At 43.6% G+C, this 25,009-nt stretch overlaps 1 protein-coding gene across 1 annotated transcript in view; it reads right to left on the reverse strand.

Annotated features, from left to right (window-relative positions):
- The window catches only part of MERTK (MER proto-oncogene, tyrosine kinase), a 337,008-nt gene that overhangs the window by 41,361 nt on the left and 270,638 nt on the right, over window positions 1–25,009 (reverse strand). Inside the window, exons 15-17 of the mRNA XM_073545163.1 lie at window positions 15,880–15,998; window positions 7,270–7,379; window positions 4,928–5,087 (exon numbers count right to left, since the gene is read on the reverse strand). Coding sequence (XP_073401264.1) covers window positions 4,928–5,087; window positions 7,270–7,379; window positions 15,880–15,998 — 389 coding nt within the window. The remainder of the gene's footprint in view (window positions 1–4,927; window positions 5,088–7,269; window positions 7,380–15,879; window positions 15,999–25,009) is intronic.

Genomic DNA, 25,009 nt, shown 5'->3' on the forward strand with positions numbered 1-25,009 from the left:
AAGAGAATTTTTGGGAAAAGAAGGCACATGGACGAAGTTGAGTGAGGGATGCCGTGCCTTTTGATAGCACTGCTCCTACTCCAACCTCAGAGGCATCAACCTATACAACAAAGGGGCGGTCTAGATCAGGCTGAATCAATATTGGGTTAGACGCAAAACATTCTTTTAAAACAGAAAATGCCTGAAGTGCCTCAGGCTTCCAATTAACCACATCCGCCCCTTTCCGGGTCAGATCCGTGAGTGGTTTAGCGATCTCCGAAAAACCTTTGATAAATTTGCGATAATAGTTTGCGAACCCTAAGAATCGCTGCAGCGCTTTAAGAGACTTGGGTTGTACCCATTCCTTATAGGGTTGGATCTTTGCAGGATCCATGCGAAACCCTTTAGCTGAGACAATGTATCCCAGAAACTGTACCTCCTCAGCCATAAAAACGCATTTATCTAATTTGGCGAATAGAGAATGTTCTCTAAGCCTCTGGAGAACAGAACAGACATGTTGGACGTGCGTCATAAGATCAGCAGAGTAGATCAGGATGTCATCCAAGTAAACGACTACATATACTCCACAGATATCTCTGAAGATATCGTTAACAAAATTTTGAAACACGGCAGGTGCGTTACTGATCCCGAACGGCATTATGAAGTACTCAAAGTGGCCAAGGGGTGTGTTAAACACGGTTTTCCACTCATCTACCTTTATTATACGGACAAGATTATATGCTCCACGGAGGTCAAGCTTAGTAAACCAACGGGCTCCCAACAGCTGATTAAAAAGATCAGGGATGAGTGGAAGCGGATACTGGTTTTTTACAGTGATTGCGTTTAACTCACGGTAGTCAATGCAAGGTCTGAGACCACCATCTTTCTTTTTCACAAAAAAGAACCCAGCTCCAACAGGTGAGGTGGATGGTCTAATAAACCCCTTATGTAAACTGTCTGCTATGTAGTCCTTCATGGCCTGATGCTCTGGACCAGAGAGATTAAATATTCTCCCCTTTGGGAGACGAGAATCTGGTATCAAGTCTATGGGGCAATCGTACTCTCTGTGAGGGGGTAATTTCTCTGATTCCACTATAGAAAAAACATCCTCATAATCTCTAAATGCATACGGTACAAGGGGAGGTTTGATTTTAACTTGGTTCACCGATATCGATATACAGTTGTCCTGACACTGTGGGCTCCAGCGCACAATATCACCAAGGTGCCAGTCTATGACCGGATTATGTGTACGCAACCATGGCATACCCAAAATAACTGCAGCTGATAAATTATCAATCACAAAAAATGACATATGTTCAGTATGTATTGTCCCCACTGACATTGCAATGTCTGCAGTAACAAACTCCACTCCACCCTGGACAATAGATGTGCCATTAATCACAGTGGTTTTAATAGGGGCATTAAGCCTTAGCAGTGGTACACCAAGCTTCTTTGCCACCAAGAAATCCATGAAGTTTCCCTCAGAACCACTATCCACATAAGCCTTCAAACACAGAGATTTTTTTAAGGTATGACAGAGAGATGGGTAAAAAAACTTTAGCCGCATCTGCGGGCAATACCTGAGCCACTGGGCAGGCATGACCAGAACTGCCCAGGGACTGATGTCCCAGGAGTGAAGATTTCTGTTGTCCAGCGTTTTCCCTGAAGTCTCCAGACTGCAGCATGCTTGTGTAGGAGGATGGGAGTGTTCCTCCAGGCTGTGCAATGAAGCAGGTAGCAGGTGCTTTTAGCCAAACAATCAGCTTAGGCAGGAGAGGGAAAAAAAAAGTTCAGGGATAATGCTTTTATATATATATGCGATATATATAAAAACCGATTTTGTTGGGGCCAGATATAATGTGACGCCCGTCTGCGAGTCTGGGCTGCAGTAAGACAGCACCCCGAGCAACCCCGATATCCTTTACCCCTATACAGGGATCTGGATTTACAGCAGAGCCCAGGAGGTAGCTGTCAGGACCACCGCACTGCACTTGCTCACTGAGCCAGGGTGCGTGTCCTGAGTACAAAGACTGTGCACAAAGATACCTGCGGAGCGAGCAGCAGTGGTGACAATGCATGCTCCAGGACCTGAATCACGTGACTGCTATTCTGGTGTGTCTGACCCCTGGTGTATGTGTACTCTGCATTGTTTGTTTGCTTCCCGTGTATGACCCGGCTTGTTCCTTCACTCTGTACTCTCGTTTTTGGTACCATTGTCTTTTCTGGTTCTGACCTCCTGGCTTGGCTATCGTTACTCCGTTACAGTTTACCCCTATTGTACCGTCTAATACCTGTTCTGGTTTTCTGATCTATTGCTATGTCCTGACCATTCTTTCTGTCTAAGCCCTTTGGTACTGTCCTGCTATCTCGTGCTTTGACCCGGCTTGATCTGGTATCTGTCTCTGTCTATGCTCCTTGGTAACATTGTCCTGTAGTTACCCTTCTAGGAGTTTCCCTGCAGCTCCTAGCTCTGTGGGGCTTAGGCCACGCCCCCAGCAGTCACGTGATTCAGGTCCTGGAGCATGCATTGTCACCACTGCTGCTCGCTCCGCAGGTATCTTTGTGCACAGTCTTTGTACTCAGGACACGCACCCTGGCTCAGTGAACAAGTGCAGTGCGGTGGTCCTGACAGTAGCTGTCTGAATAAGAGCAGCGGACCACAGCAGGACGGTCGCCAGAAAGGGGTTAAAAAACGGGACCAAAAGCGTAGTCAGGAATCCAAGTCTAAACCAGGCGGGCAGCAGAGGTACAAAACGGCAGACAGTAGCAGAGTCAAATCCAGGCCAAGGTCAGAGTCATAAACCGGGAGGGAGGCAGAGGTACAAAATCATTAGGCAGTCGCAGGGTCAAAAACCAGGCCAAGGTCAGAGTCTTAAACCAGGAGGGCGGCAGAGGTACAAAATAGTCAGGCAGGAGCAGAGTCAGAAATCCAGGCAAAGGACAGAATCAAAGATAGCAAATAACAAACTAGCACACTGGGGAAACCAAGACTATATCTGGCAGCCTGCAAGACAGGCCCCAAGGTATTTGAAGGATCAGACTATCCCTCACAGGTTCACAGTCTGATGATGTCATTTGGACCGCGCCCAGGACCAGGCCAGAGGGTGATGCACCAACCATTTCATGACTGACAGAGGAGTGGAGCCTGCGCCCACCAGATGCCTGCGCAGGAGCCCCTTCTCTGTCACCACCACCCACAGGGAAACCACGGCGCCTCCTAGTGGCCGAGGCAGGAACAGCCGTCCCCGAGTCTGACGGTGACGTGACCACCCGGCGCCTCCCAGTGGTTGAGACCAGAACAGCAGTCCCTGTATCTGACGGCGACGTGAGAGTGGATGACTACAGGCTGTGCATTATACTACATGAATAACTATGGACTGTGCATTACATATATGGAAGTGCATTATACATATAGAGACATATGGGCTGTGCATTATATTATATGAAGTACTATGGACTGTGCATTATACTATATGGATCACTATGTGCATTATATATGGAGGTGCATTATACTATATGAAGGACTATAGGCTGTGCATTATATTATATGAAGTATATGGGCTGTATTATACTTATACGGAGGACTATATGCTGTGCATTAGAAATGGTGGTGTATTATATTATATGGAGGACTATGGGCTGTGCATAATACCATATGAAGAGCTATGGGCTGTGCATAATACCATATGAAGGACTATGGGCTGTGCATAATACTATATGGAGGACTATGGACTCTGCATTATACTATATGGAGGAATACAGGGGGTGAATTATACTATATGGGGGACTGTGGGCTGTGCATTATACTATATGGAGGACTATGGGATGCATTATACTATAAGTATGGTACTGTACACTTTACAATAGATATCACTCATGTAATGTAAGAAGTAAGTGAAATCTTTGGCACTGTACTATACCTATATTTATCTGCCGTACCTTGGCATCATGAATTATGGTATGTGTTAAAGGGGTCCATTGAGACTCTTTCACCCAAGGCCCATGAAAACATTGAGCAGACCCTGGTTCTGGTGATGTATTTCAGTACTGTGTCCTTCTAGTGATCTATTCCTGTATCTTTGTTGGTTCTGTTGATGTACAGTATTTACAGTATTTCCTGTTATAGGTTCTGATTTTGTACACATTTAGCAATACACAACTTATCAGATTGGATGATATATTGCTATGGTAACCACTGGGCCATCTGACCAGTTGAGGATAACTACATCTGTATTTATGTTAGGAGCATTAATTGTGTCCTTACAGAGTTTTGTGTCCTCACTGTGAGGATTTGATTCTGCTTGCCGATACTTAGTCACATGTCACCTACGTTCTCTTCCCTCTTCTCTCCATCAAGCAGAGGGTGATTTTCACTGAACTTTGTGCGAATTAGGAAGAGGAGCTAGTTGGCACATAACTGTAAATATGCAAAGTTCATAGAAGTGGTCACATAACTACTAAACTAAACTAAATTTTTGGCTCCGATGCGAAAAAAATAGGATTCACCTGTGGGCTGCAGCCCTCTCACTTCCATTAGACATAACATTCAAAAGGGACTGTCCAATAGTGAACAACCCTTTTAAAGATTTTACATTCAGCGCCGCTTGATAGGCATTGCTAGTCTTGTGATCAAAATGCAAGAAACCCTATTACAAGTCAATAGGGCCTGCCAAGATTCATTTTGATCCGTTCGAGAAAGGATGTCATAGCTGTCATGACCCCGATATTAATGAAAGACATGATGCTAGAGTAAGCAGAGACTTACTGACACGTGTTCTTACTAAAATTACACAGTTTTGGAAAGTTTTTGTCCTTATGACTGATATCATTTTCTGTAACCACAGAACTATTTGACATAATGCCAGTGTGTAGCACTACGACTGGTGTGAAAAACAAGTTATTTTTGCTCCACCAAGATGTGTACAGCTTCTTCTATTCAGCATCTTACCACATCGCTCTTCACCGTGTAGATGCGATCAGCGAGGCTCTCCACTGCAATCCATTTCACAGGCATCTTTGCAATACGTCCTTGCCGGTAGTAATCACCACTATATATTTTTTTAGATAAGCCAAAATCAGCGACACACACAGTCATGTCATCCCTCAACCTAAAAAGAATTTTAAAAAATTAACGTAATTAGACATTTCAGAGTCTTATACAAAACACTGCACATTTACTTTGTAAAATCAATAATTGTATTTTATAGTTACGGTATATGTAAATAAAGCATAACCAGAGCATTATGGAAATTTCTAATTTACCATTCAACTCTTCACCATGCAGAAAATCTCTGACTACAATTAATGAATATGCATTTAAAAAAACAAATCTAGTCCTGATCACTAGTACACTAGGGCAAAAGTAATGGGGCACACCACTTAACCTGTTAAGGATGAAGTCTAATTAGGCATTATAAGGGTTTTTCCTAATCTGGAAATCCCCTGCCCTCTGACTGCAGTTTGTTTAAAAAAACAACCAACCATGCCTTACTCACCCTCCCCTGTCCCAGCATTGAGTCTCCACCGCTGCTCCCAGTATCTGTTATTCTCTGCAGCACTGGCATCATGTCCACAGCGCTGCAGCTAATAAGGGACCTCAGTGGCTCTGAGCATCTCGTGTTGTCAACTCGTACAGAGCCCCTGAGCTCAGCTGTTGGCTGCAGCGCTATCCATGTGACGTCTGGACTGAAGACAATAAGTGTTATTAAATCGTGTTAATTCTATGGGTACAATTATGGCAATACCAAATCTATGTGGTTTATTTATGTTGTATTGCTTTTGTACAATAAATTATTATTATTATCAGCCTTCAGCTCAATCTACAGGCATTGCAACTTGATGTATGAACGCTCTGTGGGAAGATGGATATTGTGCAAGCCTAGATAGGTCCATCAGGGTCTTCTCTGTCGTTATCTTAGGTTGCTGGTCTTCCTCTTTGCCTTGTTCCTTCTATTCTTCTGACCATGATGTCCTTCTCCAGTGATTGCTCTCATTAGATGATATTTCCATTGTAGGCAAGTCATAGCTTGGTGATCCTTGCTTCAAGTGACATATCTGGCTTGATTTGTTTGTTCTTCTTGCCATCCATGGTATTGATAACATCCTTCTCCAGCACCACATTTCGAAGGCGTTGATTCTTCTTCTGTCTTGTTTCTATATTTATAGGTTTTGCATTCAGTTTAATAAATAAATACTGTTTGCAAAAAAAAAAACAATTTGGGGTGTCACCTTATTCTGAGAGCCTAAAGTTAATCATTTCTCCATCATCTAAGTTATAGGACAGCTTATCTTGTTGTGGGACAATTGGTGGTTTGTCCACTGTCTGTTGTCAGGTATTATCCACCTCTAGTCGTTGAGGCACCAAGATGGATTACAGCAAGTGAAGGAGGGGCTTGGTCTATGTGCTTATGATCCCTTGTCTGTCAAATGGCAAAAAGAGAGGTGGGCTTTCAGTTAGGGAGAAACAACACCCCCCCCGGACAATGGCGGCCACAATGCCGAGAAGTGAAGATGTCTAATGACAACTGAGCAGGGTGAGATTGTGAAGACCGGAATTGATTAAAAAACAGCAAATATACAGAACGGACCCCACTAGTTACCGGCCTTTCTATAGGTTTTTACAAATTGCATCTACTGTAATTTAAAGTTCCTTAAAATATAACTACGGTGGATCAGAATACAATGAGTTAGAATTAATCTTGATCACATCACTGGATACATGGATTCAAAGGAGAATAGAGGAATATTGTCTGTAAAGCGGTCGGAGTCCTAACTAACTGTCCATCTCTGCTTGATAAGCCTGGTGTAATCTGTAACTAGAGGTCTAATGTCCCCTGTGGACGCTGTCCACAAGTGAAGCATGGTTGGGGCTTGGAATAGGTTTTAAAAAGTTGCAATATGTTGTTAAATGGAAATATGGAGCAGTTGTTGCAGATTTTTACTCCTTGATAATACTATAAATACAGCACAAATAGTGCTGATAGCAATACAGTATAAATCCGTTTATATTGTATTCTGACCCACATCACTGTTGATCTATATTTCCTTAAAATATTAAGTGTAAGTTTTAAATAACCATTGGAGAAAGGCTGGATCTCTGGTATATAGTTTGATTTAAAGTAAAGGAAGTTCACTTTTACTCTGGTTTTGGGTGAACTTAAAGAAATGATTAATGAACAAAATAGTCATCAACCGATAGTAAAGACAATCCTATTACATTCATTTCAATATCAGTGATCACTAAATTGTATTTGCAAACTATAGAAGATTTTCCCTAAGGATGAAACCTACATGCAATTCCGTGCTGCCAGGTCTCTGTGTAGGAAATGTTTGCTGCTAAGGTAATCCATTCCAGTAGCAATGTCAACCATGAACTTAACAAGAGTCTGCAGAGGTACACACTGGAAAGGAAAAAAAAAACAGAAATGAATATTTATTATATATTGAAGAGAGAGTTCAAAAATCATATGACTCATGCCGATCAATGGATTTTATGCTGTCTAACCATAAGTGTCATTAAATTACATAGGAAGAATGAATACTATGTGTTCTGCCAACTGTATGTACATCCAATGCTGGGAAGAGAGAGATGGTCCAACAAGTCCCAACTCAGAGAGGCAGATGACAAATATTAGTCTCACTGATCAGCGGTACCAGGACATTTGTCAGTGTCAGGCCTCGTTCAGACTCATTCCTTTCTCTTACACAAAAAACGGTCCGAATTTCATCAGAATGTCAGAGGGGTTTTTACCATCTGAGTTCAGTCAGAATTTCTCTTGGATGACAAAAAAGTGATTGAGATTTCTCAAGCTCCTTCTATCAAACAGTCTGCAAAAAAGGGACAGCACACAGATGGCATCAGAGCACTATCCGATTTTTTTCATAGATCCATATATTGCATTCGCGAGATTAATCCAAGGCTTGGATCAATATTAGACAGCATAAAGTCAAATATCCATCATGAGTCATATGATTGTGTTTTTGTGTGGATCCGGCAGTCAAGGGGAAGTGAACTACCCCATAGAATATCAAAGGTCAGAGTGCTATCTGTGAAAACCAAGTACAGCACTTGTGCAAGGAAACTTACATCTGAATGAGCTCTTAAAAATCATTTTTGCAATTGAGTTTCATGCAAACATTTTAGCTTTCACAGGCATTTTGTTTACCAGGACATTCATTGATGTGATCTGCTATCATAAATCAGCTGAGAGGAGCTCAGAAAAAGATAGATAACAGAATTACAAACTCTTCCATTTGACTGTCAGAAGGAGCGCACTGATATATTCTCAGTTAGCCCATTCTGCATCTAGCAATAGACAGTGCACCGCAGACTATAAAAGGCAAACGATGCAAAATTTGTCATAACACCCAATTACAAAATGTTGGGTATTTTTTGCTTTGCTTTTTTAAAGTACATGCATTTATGCAAAAAAAAAAAAAATTTCCGAAGATGGATATGTGGCACCCCAGAGTCCGGTAGCCATGGTGACATGTCCTCCCTCTGCAGGGTAATGTCATGCCTGGAAGAAGGAAGAGGTCCCCATGCCAGGTAATACACAGCAAGCGGGACAATTCCTGCTCCAGGCCAGAGGGGGGAGCTCTGAACCTGACTTCAGGGGAGCTGCTTTCTCTGGTCAGAAGGAGGAGTTAAGTCAGTTGGCAGTTAGTCTGAGGAGAAGGAAGAGAGAGGAGCGGAGACAAGGGCTCTGGGGAATTGCAGCTGGGTCAGAGCTGACCCCAGTGTGGAGTGCTGACAAATAAGACACCAGAGTTCTTGGCTGTGCAGGTGCTGTACGCCCTGAGAGCCGAATCTGAAGGGCAGGGGACCGCAAGCTCTCTGGCCACACCGAACACCTGAAGGCACCGCAGCAGACCAAGAGTCCAGGGATGCCAGTGAACAGACAGTGCCTGTGATAGGCTCACGCTGTTTACCATACAGGTTACAGCCAACACGCAGGAGAGGGCCGCAGCTTAGCTATAGGCAGCAAGGGGCTCGAACAGAGAGCGCAGCAGGAAGGGCTCCAACCCCACCTGGCAGGGTGGACCCCCCTGAATGCTTCCAGGCTAGTCGGACTCCATCTATCATCTGTAACTAGTACCTCGGACTGCATTTTCATCTACCAAGAAGTAAAAGGAAAACTGCACTTTCCTGTGTCCCTTGCTTATTCTCTGCACCTCACCATAGAATCATAGAATCACAGAATCGTAGAGTTGGAAGGGACCTCCTGGGCCATCTGGTCCAACCCCCTGCTCAAAGCAGGATTCGCTAAATCATCCCAGTCAGATGTCTGTCCAGCCTCTGTTTGAAGACTTCCATTGAAGGAGAACTCACCACTTCTCGTGGTAGCTTGTTCCACTCATTGATCACTCTAACTGTCAAAAAGTTTTTTCTAATATCTAATCTGTGTCTCCTCCCATTCAGTTTCATCCCATTGCTTCTAGTCTTTCCTTGTGCAAATGAGAATAAAGTTGATCCTTCTACAATGTGACAGCCCTTTAGATATTTGTAGACAGCTATTAAGTCTCCTTTCACAAGAAGAAAAAGTTCGTTCAGCACACCGGCATAAATGAAAAAAACTTTATTAGGCTAATATGCCATATTAAAATGCAAAAAACACCTGACGCGTTTCCGGTGCACAAAGGCACCCTTAGTCATAGGTAAATAAAAACAATATGCATAGAAAAATATATACAGGTTACAAACCAATCACAAAGCTTGCAATTAATTACAAAAAGTGGCAACACATGAAAGGAAAAGTGAACGGTTCCTTGCAATGATACAGATCACTCCAGGATTGAAGTTCCCAAGAGAAAAAAAAAAGGTACAATAATATATCTAAAAGTAATTAAATAACTCCAAGGTAATCTTCCAATGGAAAATGGATTTTCTGCGCAGAAATGAATGATTCCATGCAAAAGGTGTGAATGAGTGCCTATGGACAATATAAAGTTAGTCAGAATCAAAAAGAATTTTTTTTTTTTTTTTACACCTCAAAAATAATTTATAGATGCGCAGGAATGAGTGGTTCCATGCAAAAGGTATAAATAGGTACCTACAAACAATATATGGAATTAATAACAATCAAATGGAGTTTTTTGCACATATAATAAAATATTTCATGCAGAGAATAAAAAAAAAAAAATAAATTCTTTTTGATTCTGACTAACTTTATATTGTCCATAGGCACTCATTCACACCTTTTGCATGGAATCATTCATTTCTGCGCAGAAAATCCATTTTCCAGTGGAAGATTACCTTGGAGTTATTTAATTACTTTTAGATATATCCACTTATATTATTGTACCTTTTTTTTTTTTTTCTCTTGGGAACTTCAATCCTGGAGTGATCTGTATCATTGCAAGGAACCGTTCACTTTTCCTTTCATGTGTTGCCACTTTTCGTAATTAATTGCAAGCTTTGTGATTGGTTTGTAACCTGTATATATTTTTCTATGCATATTGTTTTTATTTACCTATGACTAAGGGTGCCTTTGTGCACCGGAAACGCGTCAGGTGTTTTTTGCATTTTAATATGGCATATTAGCCTAATAAAGTTTTTTTCATTTATGCCGGTGTGCTGAACGAACTTTTTCTTCTTGTGGACATCTGCTGTGCTCACCAGCGTATTCATGCACCCACCTGTGGATCAATGAACTCAGCCCAAAGTGGTTTTCATTTGGATGCGATGCAAGCTCCCAGTCCTCCCTCTCCTAAGTCTCCTTTCAGTCTTCTCTTTTGCAAACTAAACAATCCCAAATCCTGCAACCTTTCCTCATAAGACAGGGTTTGCAGACCGGTCACCATTCTGGTTTCTCTTTTCTGAACTTGCTCCAGTTTGTTGATGTCTTTTTTAAAATGTGGTGCCCAAAACTGGACATAATATTCCAGATGAGGTCTGACCAAAGCGGAGTAGAGGGAAATAATGACTTCACGTGATCTAGACTGTATGCTTCTGTTAATACATCCTAGAATTGCATTTGTCTTTTTTGCTGCTGCATCACACTGTTGACTCATATTCAGTCTGTGATCTATTAGTATACCCAAATCTTTTTCACATGTGCTGTTGCTTAGGCCTATTCCTCCCATTCTGTATATGCTTTTTTCATTTTTATTGCCCAGATGTAGTACTTTGCACTTTTCCCTGTTAAAAACCATTCTGTTAGTTGCTGCCCACTTCTCCAGTTTATTTATATCTTTTTGAATCCTCTCTCTCTCTTCTCTAGTATTAGCTATCCCTCCTAGCTTTGTGTCATCAGCAAATTTAATCAGTTTACCCTCAATTCCTTCATCTAAATCGTTGATAAAGATGTTGAACAATACAGGGCCCAGGACAGAGCCCTGTGGTACCCCACTTGAGACATTCTTCCAACTGGATGTGCAGCCATTTACAACCACTCTTTGGGTCCGATCACTAAGCCAGTTATGAATCCACCTAACAGTTGCCTTGTCCATTCCATACTTAGTCATATTTTCAATAAGGATTGTATGAGATACTTTGTCAAATGCTTTGCTGAAGTCAAGATATACTATATCTACAGCATTTCCTTGATCCACCCAATCATTGATCCTGTTATAGAAGGAAATTAAGTTAGTCTGACATGACTTATTAGTTACAAACCCATGCTGACTCTGTTTAATCACTTCATTCCTATCCAGGTACTGACATACATGTTGTTTAATAATTTGCTCAAAGATCTTTCCTGGTATAGAAGTCAGACTCACCGGCCTATAATTGCCTGGGTCCACCTTCTTCCCCTTTTTGAAGATAGGAACAACATTTGCTCTTCTCCAGTCTTCTGGGTCTTCTCCTGTTCTCCAAGAATTTTCAAAGATTATGGAGAGGGGTTCAAAAATTTCTTCTGCTATCTCCTGCAGTACTCTGGGGTGTAATTCATCTGGACCTGGAGACTTGAATTCATTTAGGTTAGCTAAGTGCTTCCTCACTATATTTCTGTTTATAGATATCCTGGGTTCTTCTATTCCCTTAATAGGACAGTGAAGAACAGTTGATGTTACATTTCCTTTCTGAGAGAAAACAGATGCAAAATAGGAATTTAAAAGTTCGGCCTTCTCAACATCCTGTCTTACCATTTCATCATTTTCAGCCTGTTAAAATCCTTTTGCATCTTTGACTTCTCTTTTACTTTTGACATATCCCCAAAATCCTTTATTATTGCTTTTGACATCTCTTGTAAGCCTCAATTCATTGTCAGCTTTAGTTAATCTGATTTGTGCCCTGCAGGTTCTGCAGACAGCATTATATTCTTCTTTAGATATGCCTCCCTCTTTCCATTTTATAAACATTTTTTCTTCCTTTTTAGCATGTGCTTAAGTTCTGTGTTCATCCATCCTGGCTTCCTTAAATGCTTCCTATTCTTCCCTCTTTTCGGAATTGTTAACAACTGTGCTTTGAGAATTTCATTTTTCAAGATTTCCCATCCTTCCTGGACAGTTTTGTCTTTAAGGATATCCAGCCATTGGATCCCTCCAATTCTCTTTCTGAATCCCTTAAAATCTGCCTTTCTGAAATCTAACCTTGACGTCTGAGTCTTCACAGGTCTTCCTCCTCTAGTTATCCAAAATTCTAAAATAGCATGGTCGCTACCTCCTAGGGTCCCAGCCACTTTTACCTCCTCAACCATTTCCTCCCTGTTTATAAGGATTAGATCCAAGGTAGCAGTTCCCCTTGTTTTCTCCCCTACCTTTTGGAAGATAAAGTTGTCAGCAAGAGAGGATAAGAATTTCCTTGACCTGTTAGTTTTGCCTGAGAGAGATTCCCAACAAATGTCTGGATAGTTGAAATCTCCCATGACAACTATGTCATTTTTTGGAGAACTTGGCCATTTGATGCATAAAGAGTTCATCCATATCTTCAGCTTGCACAGGCGGCCTGTAGTAAATGCCTACAATGGTGTCCTTTCCATTGTTCTGTCCTTGTAGTCTTACCCAAACAGTTTCCACAGAACTACCAGCCTCTGAAGCTTCAATCTCTGTGCAGATATACGCGTTTCTAACATACAATGCGACACCTCCTCCTCGTTTATCAAGTCTGTTTCTTGCAAATAAGTTGTATCCTTCTAGTCTTGTATTCCATCACCTGATCAAACTGTTATATCTGCCTGGGGCCCCGCTCTACATGTGGAGAGCTGTACTATCTTTGCTTCGTCACCATCAGAACTCAGTGGATCTTAATCTCAGCGTCGGCCATCTTATTGCCGAACACCACGGGTGGCGTCACAAACTAAACTCCCTGACAGAAGTTATGTCGCTTATCCAGGTTATGTAAATAAAAGCTTATAACCTGACGTTAAATTCATCCATTGGTTGTATAAATTATTCTTTTTAAAGCTGAAACCCTCCGAAATGTGGTTTAGGTTAAGAAAATAAATTTGCATCAATGCAGAAATATTGATCATTTAATGGACACAGAATGGTCAGATTTTGGCAAGACAAAAGTTTTGTCGGCCACAGAAAGTAATGTGATATTCAAACAAATAATTAACTTAAAACACAAATATGTTGCATAACATTGGTGAATGAAGTTGTGGTGCTATTAGAGTCATATTTAATATTTTGTGTGATTTCCATGAGCTTGAAGGACTGCATCCATGCGGTTCAACAATGATTCATACAATTTATTAATGAAGTAATCAGGAATAGCAAAGAATACAGTCTTACATGCCTCCCAGAGTTCATCTAGATTCTTTGGTTTTGTCTTCCAAGCTTCCTCTTTCATCCTACCCCAAACATGCTCAATGATGTTCATGTCTGGTGACTGGGCTGGCCAGTCCTTGAGCACCTTGATCTTTTTTGCTTGGAGGAACTTTGTTGTAGAGATGGATGTATGAGATGGAGCACCATCCTGCTGCAGAATTTGACCCCTTTTATGAATTGGAATATAAGAGGTAGCTAATACTTCTTAATATTTTAGGCTATTGATATTGACTTCCACCTTGCAAATGTTTCGCACACCCCCATACTGAATGTAACCGCAGACCATGATCTTTCCACCACCAAATTTAACTGTTTTCTGGGTGTATTTTGGATCCATATGGGCTCCAGTAGGTCTCCTGCAGTATTTGCGGTGGCTGTGGTGTAATTCTACTGAAGATTCATCAGAGAAATCCACCTTCTGCCACTTTTCCAGCGCCCATCTGTTTAGCAGGCTGTGGGACTTTGCAAATGCCACACGGTTTTTTATTTGCCTTTTTTTTAGTGCTGGCTTCTGGGCACTGATTCGACCATGGAGGCCATTTTGAAACAGAATCCTATAAACTGTTCTAGTTGACACAGGGACTTGAGGTGATGAGGCCTGTTGGAGCTCTGCTGCAGTGGAAGAGGAGCTTGCTTTGGATTTTCTAACCAACAAACGTTCCTCCTGAGCAGTTATCTTGTGGGGACCTGGGCTTATCAAACACATCTCCAGTCTCTTCGAAACTTTTTTTTAATTCTTTGTACTTGAAGCTGAAACACATTAAAGGTGCCAGCCACCTCTGCAGTGGATCTGGTCTTCAGCCTCTTGATAATCCAGGCTTTGCTTGCAGGGTGGATTTTTGGCATGTTGTCAGAACTCAAGTTGCAGCTCAAGTGAAGGTCTGGGGTGCTGGGTTTCTTTTTATACACACCCACTAATTAACCGATCATTATCTGAGCACAGGTAAGGATGTAAACTAGGATTGGGTGCATTATATGACCAGACGACAAAACTTTTGTCTTGCCAAAATCTGACCATTCTGTGTCCATTAAATGATCAATATTTCTGCATTGATGCCAATTTATTTTCTTAACCTAAACCACATTTTGGAGGGATTCAGCTTTCAAAAGAATAATTTATACAACCAATGGATGAATTTAACGTCAGGTTATAAGCTTTTATTTACATAACATGGATAAGCGACATAACTTCTGTCAAGGAGTGTGTTCCCTATAAATTTAATTCCCCTTACATCATATTTTTTTATTGGATGCCCAGGGCCACGGGCCAGGTCACTGCAGCCATGATAACCCCCGAAGCACCGTTGGATCTGGCCCGGGTACCCCATGGCCCTATTGGGCGCTCCATATACAACCTTTTTAAGTTTTCTCAGTTATATAGAAAGGAAAGGGCATACATAAAACATTATGATTGTGTTCCTCTAATCCCAGTCACAACTAAACAAATTTTTTAAGAATGGATAACACAGATGAACAGAAGATTTTGTCACACAGGAGTTTCTACGTTCCTGGGTGTCAATAAAGAAAAGGATAGAGATGTAGACCAATTCAGTCATTATCATAGTCACCTGCCGCCGTCTTCACCTTTTATCACTACAGCTCCCATCAGTCTCCAGCAGTTAGTGACCTGCCAGCTGCTCCAGTGCTTCATGGAGCAAGCCAGAGGTCACAACTCCATGCAAGTCTATGAGAGCCTAGTTCTGGCTTCGTTCTGGCTCACACAGACTTGCATTGAGCACTTGTGGCCGTTTCTTCTGACTTCTAGTCAGTCAGAAGTTGTAGTCACAAGATGGCGCCGCAGGACCGGTGCGGCTTTGTAAAAAGGTGAAGACGGTGGAGGGTTAGTATGTGGGTAGAGGCAGGGACCTGAGATAAGAAGCACCACTCCAGCACTGGAAATACAAACGCTGGGTGGTGCTTTCAGTGGTTAATCTTACACAATGAGAATGTTTAGCTTAATAAAGACTCCAACATCAATGCGCCCTCCTAAAGGGACTGTCCAGGATTAAAGAGAAAGGCTAAAAGTGGAGATGTGATAAAACAAAATAAAAATAACCAATACCTAGTTTTTCTATTAATTATGTGTCATTTCATTATTTGATTTATTGACTTATTTTTGGCATGTTCAGATTTATAGAGGGGTATTTCATGCATAAGAATTGCAATGATATAACTTATTTATCTTACTAGCGGTCCAGATCCAATTCTAGAGGAAAGAAGAAAACTGTGCAGATCCCCATATGTCATGAATGGTAAAATGACCATGGGCTTGGGGGTTCTTCTAGGGCCAACTTCTAGGCAGACACCTGGAATGAGAATACACATATACAGTATTGTCAAAATATTTGTGACCAAAATAAAAGCCAAAAGCAATAAAAATGATTGATTTCTCAGATATTATGTTCATTCTGTCAAAGGGGTTATCCAGGACTTTGCTCATATTTTCCCATGGGGCTAAGAACTTACAGGCAGATAGCTACTAACTACCTACCTGTTCTGCCCGGGAACGGTGTCTACCAGCTCAGAATGACAGTGACAGAGCAGTTCCTTCTCTTCCGCTCTCCTCTGTTGACGGAGGCCTCACTGTTCATGTCATGCTATCTCCCTACTGCCCAATTACCAATCAGCATGAAGTCTCCAGTGATGCCTGTCGACAGAGCAGACGAGGGAGAGTTGCTCTGTTGACATGAGGTTAAATAAAGCAGCAGAATCACAAGCATGAACAGTACATGACCATTTGGCACCGGGCAGATCAGGCAGGTAATTAGCAACTACCCGCCTGTAAGTTCTCGGCCCCATAGGGAAAATAAGTAAAGTCTGGGATAACCCCTTTAACAATGATGCAATGATTTTTACAGTGCTTTGTTCTGGAATCTGCAAGACTAAAGTTCACACACACACACACACACACACACACACACACACACACACACACACACACACACACACGAGACAGGGGATTGTCCAGGAAGAGAAGGATACAACATATCTGATTTTAGACTGTCGATTCTTTTGTTCTCCCTGAGATAGCATAGGGGAAAAGCCACAAGAGCTCAGCAACATGAGCGCTACTGTGTATGGCAGGGCAAGATAGAAGCCAGCCATGCAAGACAGTGGCCAGCTGGGCAAGATAGCAGCCAGCCGGGCAAGATAGGGGCCAGCTGAACAATTGTTCTTGGCTAATGTACTCAAATATTAAGGAGCTTTGTTTCAATTTCTATCACTATCAGGGTGCCAGTGATCGCATTTTTTGACCGAGAAAGTGAAACTGACTTTGTTTCTGCCTTTTCAATTTAATCTGTTCACTAATTGCCTGGAGCCAATTACTGCCTCTTTACCAGATTTCATACCGCTTGTTCCTGTCACTGCCCACACCAATCTAATAGTGAGGACCCATACAAGGGTAGATCATCAATATCTTAAGGCAAGAGAAGCCACTTTAAGTGTACACATGACCGTAGTACTTTCAATTAGTAGTTCAACAGGTTGCTCAGTAAGAAAGATGACCAGTAAGAAAAAAAAAAAAGGTAAATGGTATTGTTTTTGATCCCTGATCTTTGCGTTACAAAAATTAATTACTTTATTTGTACGGTATTCACAATCAGCGGCAAAAGAAACGGTCACCGAGGAGGATTACGGGAAATTAGCTAAGCAACCAGGAAACCAGAAAGATTGGCAACTTAGCGGATTGCAGACCCCTAAACCTAACAACACAACTAGTATTAGCCGTGGGACGTGCCTACGATGCCCTAGACGCCTCGGCACAGCCAAAGAGTTAACTTAAAGCAAGAAAGGGGAAAGCTAAACTTTCCAGGAGTAGAACCTCAAACATATATTGACGGTGAGACAAGATGAAGCACAAACGCAGGCAGAAAATAGAGTGAGCAAATGATGGGGCCCGACTGTCTAGATAGGACAGGACAAAATAGATGCAGAATAGATGCTGTCTGCAATCATGCAAAAACTCTAAAAAATCCAACACGTCTGATATGGAAAAACACTGAGGCCACACGACCACTCCCCCGCTAGATCAGCATTCTGGTGTGAACTGGAAGCAAAGCAAAAGATACTAATATAACAAGGGATTAGTAATACTGAACAGAATGACATAATGTTATGAATGAGTCACCGTAGGAGGCAAAAACAGAAATGCTAGCTAAGTCCAGAAAACCAGAGAAGTTGGCAGCTATCGGATTGCAGACCCCTGAACCTATCAACAACAACTAGCAGTAGCCGTGGGGGGTTCCTACGATGCCCTAGACCCCTCGATCACAGCCGGAGAACTGCCTAGCCTAAAGACAGAAAGGGAAATCTAAACTGCCCCAGAGCAGACCCCAAAGCAATAGGCAGCCCCCAACATATAATGACGGTGAAGAAAGAAGAAAAAACACTAACACAGATAGAAAGATAGACTGAGCAAATGATGGGGCCCAAGCTAACTAGACAGGACAGGATAGGAAAGCTGCTGTCTGCAATCCGCAAAAAACCCTATGAAAATAAGAGCCAGCAGACTGACAGGGAAAAAGGCCCTGAAGACGCTAGGCTTCAAAAAGACTATGTCAGTACTCAAGTATTTTCTGAAGACAGAGCAACCGACAAAAAAGGAATTCAGCTCACCCCAGCAGGGAATGGCAGAATCCAGAAAAGCAAGGCAAACTAAAACCAAAACACAAATGCAAAAAGGCAAAGCAGAAAACTTAGCTTTTGAGGAGCAGGAATCAGACTGGTCTCCTAGAATTCCACAGAGAAATCACCAGCGAGGAGGAAGGGCGTCGGCTGCCTTATATCCAGTCAGAGATCCCCGTCGCCCAGTCATCCTCTCCCAGCTCAGGTGCTTGGTAATCAGCCTCACTACCTTCCTTCACCAGAAGAGGGAGTTCATCAGACCTCAATGGTGAAGGGGAAAATGAACTCATAACAGTACCTCCCCCTTGAGGAGGGGTCACCGAACCCTCATCCACGTCACCAGGGCGATCAGGGTGAGCCTGATGAAAGGCACGCACCAATGTTTTGGCATGAATATCAGAGGCAGAGACCCAGGAATTATCCTCCTGACCATAACCCTTCCACTTAACCAAATACTGGAGTCTCCGTCTAGCCAGACGGGAATCCAGTATCTTCTCTACTTCATATTCCATGTTACCTTCAACCAATACAGGGTCCGGAGGTGCCACCCCAGGAACTACTGGTTCAACAAACCTCTTCAACAAGGACTTATGAAACACATTATGGATTTTAAATGTGACAGGAAGAGCCAACCGAAAAGAGACCGGATTAATGATCTCCAAAATCTTGTAAGGCCCAATAAATCTAGGCTTAAACTTAGGAGAAGCTACCTTCATAGCGATATTTTTTGATGATAACCAAACCATATCACCCACCTTAAACTGGGGACCAACGGTCCTATGTCGGTTGGAAAACCGCTGGGCCTTTTCCTGGGAGAGAGATAACTTATCCACCACTTGGTCCCAGATCTGGTGCATTCTCTCCACCACAGTGTCAACACCTGGGCAGGCAGAAGGCTCCACCTGCCCTGAAGAAAATCGAGGATGAAACCCAAAGTTACAAAAAAAAGGTGACATCAAAGTGGCAGAACTAGCTCTATTATTTAAAGCAAATTCGGCCAAGGGCAAAAATGAAACCCAATCATCCTGATCAGCGGAAATAAAACATCTCAAATACAACTCCAAGGTCTGGTTTGTTTTCTCCGTCTGCCCATTGGTCTGAGGGTGAAACGCAGAGGAGAAGGACAACTGAATTCCCAGCTTGGAACAGAACGTCCTCCAAAATCTAGACACAAACTGAACTCCTCTGTCAGATACAATGTTCTCAGGAATCCCGTGCAAGTGAACCACCTGTTGCAAAAACAGGGGCACCAACTCAGAAGAAGATGGCAACTTAGGGAGTGGTACAAGATGAGCCATCTTAGAGAACCTATCACAAATCACCCAAATAACAGTCATTCTCTGAGAGACAGGCATATCAGAGATGAAATCCATTGAAATATGGGTCCATGGCCTCCTGGGGACCGGCAAAGGCATCAACAACCCACTAGAGCGAGAACAAAGTTTAGACCGGGAGCAAGTCCCACAGGACTGCACAAAATTCCTGACATCACGAGACAAGGCGGGCCACCAAAAAGACAGACTCACCAGATCTCTAGTACCAAAAATACCTGGATGACCAGCCAATGCAGAGCAATGAACTTCAGACATCACTCTCTTCTTCCACTGGTCAGGAACATACAACTTTCCACTGGGACAACGCTCAGGTTTGTCCTCCTGGAACTCTTCCAGAGCACGTCTCAAATCGGGCGAGATGGCAGAAAGAACTACCCCTTCGCCTAAGATGGTAGCAGGCTTGGTCACCACAGGAGAATCAGCAAAGAAGCTCCTAGAAAGAGCGTCAGCCTTGACATTCTTAGTGCCAGGAAAAAAAGAGACCACAAAATCAAAACGTGTAAAAAACAAGGCCCATCTAGCCTGTCTAGGGTTCAAGCGTTTGGCCGACTCCAGGTAAATCAAATTCTTGTGGTCAGTGAGGACCACAACTTGATGTTTAGCTCCCTCCAACCAATGTCTCCACTCCTCAAATGCCCATTTCATGGCCAACAGTTCCTGATTCCCCACATCATAGTTACGTTCAGATGGGGAGAACTTTCGGGAAAAGAAAGCACAGGGATTCATTTTAGATGTTACAGGATCCTTTTGGGACAAAACAGCTCCTGCACCAATCTCAGAAGCGTCCACCTCTACCTGGAACGGGAGTGAGACATCAGGTTGCCGCAAAACCGGGGCAGAAGTGAATCTTCGCTTCAGCTCCTGAAAGGAAGAAACAGCCTCCGAAGACCAATTCAACACATCAGCACCCTTCTTAGTCAGATCAGTCAATGGCTTGGCAATACTAGAAAATTTTGCTATAAATTTCCGATAAAAATTAGCAAAACCCAAAATCTTCTGAAGGGCCTTCAAAGAAGTGGGCTGAACCCAATCATAAGTGGCCTGTACCTTGGCCGGATCCATTTCAATAGTTGATGGAGACAAAATAAATCCCAAAAATGAAATCCTCTGTACCCCAAAAAGGCATTTCGATCCTTTGACATACAGGGAATTCTCCCTCAAGATCCGGAACACCGTCCGAACATGTTCCACATGAGAATCCCAATCCTTGGAGAAGATCAAAATATCATCCAGATAGATAATCAAAAATTTATCCACAAAGTCTCGGAAAATGTCGTTCATGAAGCACTGGAAGACAGAAGGGGCATTAGTGAGCCCAAAAGGCATCACCAGGTACTCAAAATGTCCCTCTGGAGTATTAAACGCCGTCTTCCATTCATCCCCATGCTTAATGCGGATCAGATTATACGCCCCCCTGAGGTCAAGCTTGGTAAACCAGCAAGCACCTTTAACTCTGGAGAATAGATCCGAAATCAGGGGTAACGGATACTGATTGTTACACTGTCCCTGCGTACTCACCCGGCAATCGCTCTCACGCCGCAGCCTCCCGCCGCCCGACATCCACGGAGGTCGCCTCTGGCAGGTGCGCGGTCGGCGGCGTCCCTGCATGAAATGCGCATGCGCCATAGGCCGCGGCCGCGCCTCCCTCCTGCCTCTTGTGCTCCGGCTATGCCCTGTCCCGGAAGCACCTCCCTGACCAATGGCAGACCAGATAGGAGCATATCAGGCCGCTTCCCCCTGTGGGAGGTGCCTGATTGTTGTGTTTCCAAGCACACTGGCCTCGCTGCATCGTGTGCTCTCAGCTCCTGCAGTTCTGTTCTTGCCTGCTCTCCGCAGCAGCCTCTCAGTCCTGTCTCCGGTGTTCCTGCCATCCTACTCCAGTCCTGGCAGTGTTCCTGTTCCATCCTACTCCAGTTCTGCCTCCAGTGTTCCTGTTCCATCCTACTCCAGTCCTGCCGTCCTACTCCAGTTCTGCCTACAGTGTTCCTGCTCCAGTCCTGCCGTCCTACTCCAGTCCTGCCTCCAGTGTTCCTGTTCCATCCTACTCCAGTCCTGCCTCCAGTGTTCCTGTTCCGTCATCTATACTTCTGTCCCACAGTCCTACTCCGGTCCATCCTGAGCCGCCCCTCTCGGTACCGGCTTCCGTGGTACTCGAACCCCTGGGCCTGCTCCTAACGGTCCCTGTATAGGGGTCGGTTCCACCTGGCAGCTCGCCCGGGGCCCCTCGGTGCCACGGTCCAGAGGGTCCACTCCTGGAGTTTCCGGCTCCAGACTACCCACGTTAACACTGATATTTAATAGTAATTTTGTTAAGGGCACGATAATCAATACAAGGCCTTAATGAGCCATCCTTTTTGGCCACGAAAAAAAAACCAGCACCTAATGGTGAAGAGGATGGTCTAATATGACCCTTCTCCAACGCCTCCTTAATATAGGATCGCATAGCCTCGTGCTCGGGTATAGATAAATTGAAGAGCCGACCCTTGGGAAATTTACACCCCGGGCTCAGTTCAATTGCACAGTCATAACTCCTATGAGGAGGCAAAGATGCAGACTCATTCTCACTAAATACATCATAAAAGTCCGCCAAATAGTCAGGAACATCATGCGACTGAGGAGAGGTGGAAAAAACCGGAGCCTCACTAAGGGCACACCGACAACCCCAACTCACCACAGACACAGATTTCCAGTCCAAAACTGGATTATGAATTTGCAACCAGGGAAACCCCAGAACAATGGTATCATGCAAATTATGCAACACCAAAAATCTGCAATTTTCTTGATGGTTTGGGGCGACCCGCATTACCACCTGGGTCCAAAACTGAGGTTTATTTTTCGCCAAAGGAGTAGCATCAATCCCCCTCAAAGGGATAGGCGTCCGCAGAGGTGTCATAGGAAATCCACAACGTTTAGCAAAATCCAAGTCCATTAGGTTCAGGGCTGCTCCCGAATCCACAAAAGCCTTGGCGGAAAATGTGGACAGGGAGCAGATCAGAGTAATTGCGAGAAGAAACTTAGGTTGAACACCACCCACAGAAAACGTGTGTGCAAAACGTTTCTCTCGTTTAGGACAGACAGAAATAATATGCGAGACATCTCCACAAAAAAAATACAGCTTATTACGCTTTCTGAACTCCTGACGTTGCTCCCTGGACAAAACTCTATCACACTGCATAGGTTCAGACACTTGTTCAACAGGTGGCAACACCTCTCGTGCAGTCCTGAGTTCACGTAAACGCCGATCAACCTGAATGGCTAATGACATAGAATCGTCCAGACCAGAGGGAACAGGAAATCCCACCATAGCATCTTTTAGGGCTTCTGACAAACCCTTCCGAAAGAGAGCTGCCAAGGCATTATCATTCCAGGCAGTAAGGACCGCCCACTTTCGGAATTTTTGACAGTACAATTCTGCAGAATCTCGACCCTGGCTCAATGCCAACAGGGTCTTTTCAGCCTGAGCAATAGCATTAGGTTCGTCATTTTCAAAAATTTAGACCGATCCCCAAAAAACACATCAGGAGTAGGGATCTTTGGTTCAGCAGCATGTGAATGAGCAAGGTAGGCGGAAATTCCCCGCACTTCCGCAGCGAGCTGCTCCACACGATCAGACAATTGCTTTATCTCCATTGAGAGAAAAAAAATTCCCCCTACGGCCTCAGAGATATAAAGGAAAAAATATACACACTTTTTTTTTTTTTTTTTAAATTCTTTCCTGCTATTGAGTACCCTTGGATCTGCGGTATGGCTTGTGATTCTGTTATGAATGAGTCACCGTAGCAGGCAAAAACAGAAATGCTAGCTAAGTCCAGAAAACCAGAGAAGTTGGCAGCTATCGGATTGCAGACCCCTGAACCTATCAACAACAACTAGCAGTAGCCGTGGGGGGTTCCTACGATGCCCTAGACCCCTCGATCACAGCCGGAGAACTGCCTAGCCTAAAGACAGAAAGGGAAATCTAAACTGCCCCAGAGCAGAACCCAAAGCACTAGGCAGCCCCCAACATATAATGATGGTGAAGAAAGAAGAAAAAACACTAACACAGATAGAAAGATAGACTGAGCAAATGATGGGGCCCAAGCTAACTAGACAGGACAGGATAGGAAAGCGGCTGTCTGCAATCCGCAAAAAACCCTATGAAAATAAGAGCCAGCAGACTGACAGAGAAAAAGGCCCTGAAGACGCTAGGCTTCAAAAAGACTATGTCAGTACTCAGGTATTTTCTGAAGACAGAGCAACCGACAAAAAAGGAATTCAGCTCACCCCAGCAGGGAATGGCAGAATCCAGAAAAGCAAGGCAAACTAAAACCAAAACACAAATGCAAAAAGGCAAAGCAGAAAACTTAGCTTTTGAGGAGCAGGAATCAGACTGGTCTCCTAGAATTCCACAGAGAAATCACCAGCGAGGAGGAAGGGCGTCGGCTGCCTTATATCCAGTCAGAGATCCCCGTCGCCCAGTCATCCTCTCCCAGCTCAGGTGCTTGGTAATCAGCCTCACTACCTTCCTTCACCAGAAGAGGGAGTTCATCAGACCTCAATGGTGAAGGGGAAAATGAACTCATAACAGTACCTCCCCCTTGAGGAGGGGTCACCGAACCCTCATCCACGCCACCAGGGTGATCAGGGTGAGCCCGATGAAAGGCACGCACCAATGTTTTGGTATGAATATCAACCTGAATGGCTAATGACATAGAATCGTCCAGACCAGAGGGAACAGGAAATCCCACCATAGTATCTTTTACGGCTTCTGACAAACCCTTCCGAAAGAGAGCTGCCAAGGCATTATCATGCCAGGCAGTAAGGACCGCCCACTTTTGGAATTTTTGACAGTACAATTCTGCAGAATCTCGACCCTGGCTCAATGCCAACAGGGTCTTTTCAGCCTGATCAATAGCATTAGGTTCGTCATACAACAACCCCAAGGCTTGAAAAAATGCGTTCACATTAGTCAGAATAGGATCATCTGGTTTCAAAGAAAACACCCAATCCTGGGGATCGCCACGCAGCAAAGAGATGACAATTTTAACCTGCTGCACGGAGCTCCCTGACGAGTTAGGCTTCAAGGCAAAAAATAATTTACAATTACTTTTGAAATTCAAAAATTTAGACTGATCCCCAAAAAACACATCAGGAGTAGGGATCTTTGGTTCAGCAGCATGTGAATGAGCAAGGTAGGCGGAAATTCCCCGCACTTCCGCAGCGAGTTATTGAGTACCCTAGGATCTGCGGTATGGCTGGTGAACCTTGGCTTGAATTTTGGAGACGCAACTTTCATAGGAATATTTTTTGAGGACAATCAAACCATGTCACCCACTTTAAACCGGGGACCAGTGGTCCTATGCCGGTTGGCAAACCGT

The sequence above is a fragment of the Dendrobates tinctorius genome, unplaced genomic scaffold (genome assembly GCF_039654945.1).
Source record: "Dendrobates tinctorius isolate UK_male_01 unplaced genomic scaffold, ASM3965494v1 ptg000140l, whole genome shotgun sequence".
Lineage (NCBI taxonomy): Eukaryota > Metazoa > Chordata > Amphibia > Anura > Dendrobatidae > Dendrobates > Dendrobates tinctorius.